The sequence below is a fragment of the Azolla caroliniana genome, unplaced genomic scaffold (assembly GCF_043228905.1).
Source record: "Azolla caroliniana isolate FFs.n. ecotype wild unplaced genomic scaffold, voAzoCaro1.0.p SCAF_9, whole genome shotgun sequence".
In the NCBI taxonomy this organism is placed as follows: Eukaryota; Viridiplantae; Streptophyta; class Polypodiopsida; order Salviniales; family Salviniaceae; genus Azolla; species Azolla caroliniana.
This window is the reverse complement of record NW_028230444.1, coordinates 172,014-179,553: the sequence shown is the minus strand read 5'-3', so window position 1 is coordinate 179,553 and position 7,540 is coordinate 172,014. Positions and strand designations below refer to the sequence as shown.

The 7,540-nt window shown below is 35.9% G+C and overlaps 1 protein-coding gene across 1 annotated transcript; it reads right to left on the bottom strand.

Annotated features, from left to right (window-relative positions):
• Nucleotides 1–4,934: 4,934 nt before the first annotated feature.
• On the bottom strand, nt 4,935–6,759 carry LOC147859667 (Heavy metal transport/detoxification superfamily protein). The gene is made up of 4 exons (XM_087325195.1): nt 6,430–6,759; nt 5,743–5,796; nt 5,586–5,645; nt 4,935–5,273 (listed from the first exon to the last, which is right to left on the bottom strand). The coding sequence occupies exons 1-4, from the start codon at nt 6,667–6,669 to the stop codon at nt 5,115–5,117; spliced, it is 513 nt and encodes a 170-aa protein (XP_087181321.1). The 5' UTR covers nt 6,670–6,759; the 3' UTR covers nt 4,935–5,114.
• Between the last annotated feature and the right edge of the window lie 781 nt (nt 6,760–7,540).

Here is a 7,540-nt window from a genome sequence, read left to right as displayed (position 1 = left end):
TTACTCTCTCTCTCTCTCTCTCTCTCTCTCTCTCTCTCTCTCGGCTCTCTCTCTCTCTCTCTCGTTTTAAATTAAAGGTAGAATACTCAAACATAAACCGCACACCGATACATGTTCGCTACTTTTACTGGGTTGTCTCATAAGGCTTGGCAAAAAACACATGTTTCCACACTTCCTTGGATTGATCTACTACAATTAAGAATACTAGGGAGTTAGTCATAGTACAATAAAATAGAGTGAATGTGTGTGTGTGTGTGTGTATGAGAGAGAGGGAGAGAGGGAGAGACTCAATGTGTGTGTGTGTGTGTGTACTTCTTGGGCATGGCTTGCTTGACATATGATACCAAGGTGTGCTTGTATCCTTTATTTTGCAAGGTCGATGAGAAACAGATTTAAAGTGATGCCTTCCCACTGCAACGCATAAAAAGAAGGCCCTTGAGAATAAAGAACTTTGCGTGTGATGTCACTCCACCTCGGACATCTCAAGAAATATGCTTACAATAATACCTCATTTGGAAACTACGAATGAGGTATCCCTCTATTTGTATAAATGAAATGCTTCCATGAATTAATAAAGCAAAGGTAGCTTATCATTAACCCATGAAATCTTAACCATTTAGAGAAATCGATGAATTAGAGGACAAGAGTGGCAAGCATATTGAGGTAGTAGGGAATAAGAGAAGCTACTCTACAAGCGAACAAAGGTATTAGGGAAATAAAGAAGACATTATTGTAGGTATATATCCTAAACTTCCCTTCCAATCTATTGGGGCCACTCATTATTTGCACTTAGACTTATACAGAAACGTTCATCGTGGCCCTTGTCGACCATCTAGGGAATCGTTTGAATTGAAAATTCGGCTCTCCATACTCTCATTTGAGTGACGTTTGGAGAGAATTCTTTTGTACTCGTATCTATGTACACTGCAAGCATTATTGTGTACATCCCAACAATTGAGGAATATATGTAAAAACTAAGAACATAACGTGACACATAAAGGAGCATTTTGTCTCTTTTACTTTTATTGGAGGTACTCATCACTCACACTTAACATTGTAAATATGTTTAAAATCCATCTCTTTTTGAAAGATTGTGATATCGTCATGAAAATCATTTGTCCAAAATAAACAATTTACTTCAAAGGATTTCCAATCACTATGGGTGGGGCATATCAGAAAAATATCATAACGACGTCATCTATCTTTGAGAAGGATATGATAACTAATTATATCTTCATTAACAACATGATATTCTATGTTTATTGGTAAGGCCGTCCAACAAATTTTGGATTATGAATGGACCATATACTTTTCAGTAGAAAGGCAAAAATGAAGTTGCGTGTGTCTCATGTATTAAACAGTATAAATTTCAAAAACGAAGTTCTAGAAGCAACAAATTTTTGTTTGTTTAACTGTGATCATAAAATGCATGCTAAGTTTATGATGGTTAGAACTATTATATGAGCATGATTCATGGTAGATAAAGTCTATGAAAACCCCTTTTTTCCCGGGGTACAAGGTTAAGAAAAGTTTTATTTATTGGTGATATGTATGCTAAGTTGTATGACAAAAACAAAGTTCTAGAAGCAACAAATTTTTGTTTGTTTAACTGTGATCATAAAATGCATGCTAAGTTTATGATGGTTAGAACCATTATATGAGCATGATTCATGGTAGATAAAGTCTATGAAAACCCCTTTTTTCCTGGGGTACAAGGTTAAGAAAAGTTTTATTTATTGGTGATATGTATGCTAAGTTGTAAAGACTAACTTTGTATGCCAAGGCGATAATTAACAAGAATTAGAAGAGCAAGAAACTAGAGAAATAGGTCTCTTAGTGTTTAGCCTAATAGCTAGGGAGAGATAATGCCAACCAAGGGATTACAACGTCAATATTCATCATGTACCTATGAAACGAGAACTTTCAAGGATAAATGTTGGAGGGAGGCTAAATGACACAACACAAAGGGCAAATAGCAAAAAAGGGTGTTGCTATTCCATCCTTTGAAGATAATACGCACTCACCCTAATTATTTATTGAGGTTGTCTCCATTATTGACTTCTCTATACAACTTCTAGCGTCTAAACCTAATTAGCATGTACAAACTACTTTATTTTTTTGGATGATTCCATACCGACCCCATAATTTCTAAAATTTTGTTTTAACATGTGTAACTATAGGAAATCTACCAATATAATTTCCCCACAATTAATTGATATTGTTCCTACAGGTTATTCAAAGTTGTAACGGATTATGTGGTTGTAATCTACTAGCAACAAAGGGCAAGCCACAACAAGCAAGTGGAGGACCAATAGTTCATTGTTAACAATACAATCACATCAAAGACTTTGTGACTATTCATCGAGGCTTCTCACTCTAGGGAGCTCCATCATATTTGTGGTCTTGTAATGTGTAGGAGAGATCTCTTTCATGCACTATGGAAGTTAGTTGTTAAATCTTGATGGCCACTTGACCACAAGCATCAACCAATAATTCCCTTGATTGGCTAATTGTTCTCATCATGAACCATTCTTCCTTATAAACTAGAGCTAGAACATAGAGAGAGGTGTACAATATCCAACCATAAATTATCTACAAATATATGGAAATAGTTTAGTTCTCATCCATGTAGATAACAAGTATTTGGCTCATACTCATGAGTTATATGTCAAACACTAATGAACTAGAACCTTTTGCAAGGAAAGTAAACAAATGTGAAGAGACCAAGGAGTTCATCAAAAGTCAATATGATGGATCAATAGATAATATTTGTATATATTTTGAAATATTACTCCACTAAATACATGGAGAATTACAAGGGCACATACTTTATGTGTAATGGCTATTACTCAAGCTTATCAAAACTCAAGAGTACATAAAATGAGGCAATTGTTGAAACATTATATGTGAATAATTTTACATCATTTTTTAAGGGGCTCTAGTATGAGCTCTAGGGTTGTACCATTAATCTCCTCCTTGTTATGAGCCCATGAGAAAACAAGGAACAAAAAGTGCATGAAAGTACGCAAGAAATACTCTAAAAATATCATCAAGTGATTTGATATATACATAATGAAGAATCAAGAATATAAATGCAAAGTAATAATAAATAACAAAGGCAACATCTCAAGAATTTGAGGTCCCAGTTCAACACCGAAAACCTCAAACTCATCATGATCATCAGTCTCAATTGGTGGTGGAGGTAGAGACACTTGATCCGAAAAGGGATTCACTGTGTACATTCCCAACAAAGGGGAATGGAACACCGACTGAAGATGAACTAATGGCGGAAGCTCCAAATGAAAACCAACATCATCAATTTAGCCAATCATCTTATAAGGCCACACGCATCAATAATCAAGCTTGTCATAGGGACAAGTCACTAGTTCCTCACGTACTCATGTCACTTATTGAGATATGAGGAAAATTGTGAGATTGGTGGGTTCTTGCTAAGATAAAGGAAAAGAGAAAATGCAATCACAATGAATCATATCATAGTGAAACAAATCACTCTGAATAGAAAAAAAAGCAATAAAGAAAAGGATGCGAGCAGGAAGGATTTCTTTTTAGGGGGATATTACTCCTTTTGGGGGGGTCCTCTTGTTTTCTTCCAACATGAATAGACATTTGCCATTAGAATATAAAATTTTCCTTCGCTTACTTGAACATTGCTAAAGAGATTCATTGAATGGATTAAGGGGCCTCCTTTTGCTTTTGTCAAGAGTGAGCTTTAGTCCTAATTTTACACCTTGTGATACCCTTACGATTCTTAGAGTGAACTTCCTATGGACATTGGTAAGCATGATGGGGTAGGGTGTGTGGACCGACAATAGTGTTTCTAAAGATAAGTTTGGAGCATGCAAAGCTTCTCTAGTAGGGTCTCAACATTAGGATGGACTGAATCATACCTCAAGGCAATAAAGGGCCATTGGGGATGAAAGTTAGAATGAATAAGGAATAGTGTATGCCATGTAAAAAACATGGGAAAATCATTGTAACCAAATTCTCCTTAGGGTTGCCAATTGTCCTATTGATATTAGATCGAGTTTTGTTGATACTCAAGAGAGTAAATAGTATGCCATTAGTCGCTTGGCAACTCCTATAAGATAATGAAAAGTTTATATGCTAGTATGGAAGACACTTCTAGTAAAGCAATAATAAACTAAGGGGTGTGATCATTGAGAAATGGTATATGCATGAGTGTGATGAACCGTTGAGCTTTTGGACAATGAGGTAGGTACAATGATTGGAGATATCTCAAAGAAGACATAAGAGGTGTTGGGACACAAAATATGCAAATCAAGATCTTGGCTTATGAAGGTTCAATTTATATTAGAAATTAGACACGTGCACCAATCTTCTACCCTTGACAAGGAGACATTTCATATATATAATGATATACTAAAAGTATCATCCTCTTATACACTTGCCCTGCAACCCATAACTATCCTTGGTTCTATGGTGATTTACACCATGTGCCGGGGGCAACATGCTAGCATATTTACTTCCCTTAATTTGGGGGGTATGTTGATACCTACAAACATGCAACAGTAAGCAATATGAAAAGCTTAAATCTCGTATAATCACCAAAAAGAATTATCACAACCAAACAATACACCTACAGTCATGTAACACTAAGCAAAATGAAAAAGCCTAAAGCTCTTCTTATAATCACCAAGACAGAATTCTCACATTCAAATGATGCTCATTTCTTTTTATATGGTAAGTGAATCAATGGACTCATTTAGAATGATTGTCAATTGAGACTTTGGTAGTGAATTCAAGACTACAATATATCTTATCTTCATTCACATTATAGCACACACAATCAAAAGGGGAAGGTACCAATGATAAGCTTATCAAATGGTCTAAGTCTATCACTCAGCGCTTCAGCGCTTTATCCTTTATATCATACTTTTGATGATCCGTTAATAAAATGTCCATTGTAAACAATATCCATGTTTGAACACTCAAAATACATATTGTTCCCTCTTCTCAAACAAAATGATGGTGGTGGTTCTACAAACCAATACTTGTACAAGAGCATTGCATAATGCATTGCTGAATGAAGTAAAAAAACGATATGAACCTATGGGGTCTACAACTTGTTGTCATCATGATGTCTCATATTCATAAGCAATATCATCATCACCATCCGCACCAGGATCATCAAAACATATGCTCAGATTCTGCAATTTAAACCCTTCCCCTTGCATTGTCTCCAACAGAGACGACGCCTCACCTGTCGCCTGGATGTTTGTTTGCTTCAACAACTACAAATATTTCCAACAAAAGACACACAACATATGACTAAGCAAGCCACTGACACAAAGACTAAATGCCATGAAAATTTGCATTTGCATTCATAAAAAGGGAAAAACTATGAATACATCCCTAACTTGGTGGGTTTTTACCAGCATACCCTTAAGTTTTTGAATACAAACTGACAGAACACCCCTTAATAGTGTAAAATTTGCTTCTAAATAGGGAGTATTTCTGATGTAATTGTTTTACGATGCATCTGGTAGTCTAGTAAATTTCCAAAACATTATATTCATGACCCAAAACATGATGAGCACACTCACCTCTACTGTTGCAACACCTTCAGATGAGTAGACTTTGAGATTCGATATACCTTGCATTTTCTGCATAGGAATGAATCAGAAAGTACAGATGATTAAGCTTACCTTCCATGGACAACTTCTATGCCACATTGAGCAATATGCACATAATAAGAATTACCTTCAATGCTTCAGTAACCTTGGGAATCAATGAATCATTGAGAGTTCCTTCTACCTGTGAAAACACAAAAACTGATCATATATGAATCAACACATCCCTTGTTGTTCCATATGCAATTCCACATATATATAATAGACTCCAAATGAAGGACCAAGACCATGTCCTTTAAAGGAAAGGATATTACATGTATTGGTGCAAACCTTCCTGGATTGTTTATTCTTTTTATATTACATTGATTCATCCACTTGAATGATAAAGCATAATTGTTGCACAATACAATCCGCTTTGTACCATATAATTAAGGATTATAGAGAAGAATCAATAGCATATTCTCTTTAATGATATGCAAGGTTGTGTGATCCTATCCTTGCAGCATACAGTTTTCCATGCATTATATACCTCTTCACGCTGACTACAACAAAATCTTGTAATAACAAAGATACAACATTTTGCTGTCAAATTTCAAGATAAAAATATCAAAATGCGGATTCAAAACATGACCAAAATAAATCAAGAGCAACATATTTGTTATTCAAAATTTAACAAGAAAAATACCACATATATGCTGTCTACAGAAAGAATCATGTATAATATCTCCGAATCTCACAATATCCATATGTTCATCATCCACACACACAGGAGAGAAAAAAACACTGCATAGAGCATAAGAACTGATAAATGACTTACTTTGAGATTCATGATGAGACCTTCTGGTGCAAGGGGAGCTACAGCTTTAACCTCTGATGCTTCTGCGACTGCAGAAACAGAGAACTTCGACCTAGAAAAAGAAGATGCTGGCGGTGGTTGTGATGATGAAATGGCCTTTACAGAGATGAAGGATCTGCGATTGCCATGTCTGATCCCCAGGGATGGGAAAGAGAGAGAATTCAAAAGAAAAGGATTCTCGCATAGACAATGCATTGCCATCTCAATCTACCTACTATGTTCTCTCTGTTTTCTGACCCTACAAACAGAGCTCTGCGCCTCTGTTTCTCCTACCCCCACCTTCTCTCTCTCTCTCTCTCTCTCAGAAACGTTCTCTATCCGGTTTGGAGCTTATCTGAGGTGTTGTTCATTTCACACTATGCCTCTACATTGTGTCCGGACACAATCCTCTGTTGTCATCAGGAATGAAACCGGTTACAATGACGCAAAAAAAAATAATCAAAACTCTTTACACATTTAGTTCTTGTCTTCATGGATGGCGAGCGATCAATCGATCGATATAAGCTCCTCCTCCAGACACGTGATTTCCTCTTGAACAAGACCTCTTTGATGCTCTTGAAGATTGTCAAAATGGTGTGATGTCAGAATTGTATCTTTATATGTGTACCAATCCTTATAATTGAATTGAAGGTGTATTTTTTGGAGATGATGCCCTTGTATGTGCACAAAGTGTGTTCCACAAATTGATCCCCATTGGGGGGTTGACCTTGGGCAATCTGTTAGGTACTCACCATATGTTTTAGTGTCGCTGAAACTAACATGGTATGCCCTAGGAGAGAGACATATAGATTTAAGTAATCCCAATGCAAGGGTTAATGCATTGTAAAATACTATAACGGTCATTTATGTGCATTTTTTAGCATTATGTTCATTCTTGAGATTTAAAGCCATGTTTTTTTGTCGGTCTTCTCCTTAGAAGATTATTATTAAGCTATTTATACAATATTTGTGGGTCGCTTCAATACTACATATTCGAACAGAAGAAGGTTTTATTAGGAATGTACAAACTATTGACTCAAATGAGCAACCATCTTGGCAATTGAATGAATCATATTGCATACAAGTGACTAGA

What these genes read in the sequence shown, in the direction of transcription:
- LOC147859667 (XM_087325195.1), bottom strand. Translation starts at nt 6,669, where the DNA reads ATGGCAATGCATTGTCTATGCGAGAATCCTTTTCTTTTGAATTCTCTC. An exon ending in GTCTCATCATGAATCTCAAA is followed by an intron (nt 5,797 to 6,429) that starts GTAAGTCATTTA and finishes GTGTTTTCACAG; the next exon opens with GTAGAAGGAACTCTCAATGA. An exon ending in AAGGTGTTGCAACAGTAGAG is followed by an intron (nt 5,274 to 5,585) that starts GTGAGTGTGCTC and finishes AAATATTTGTAG; the next exon opens with TTGTTGAAGCAAACAAACAT.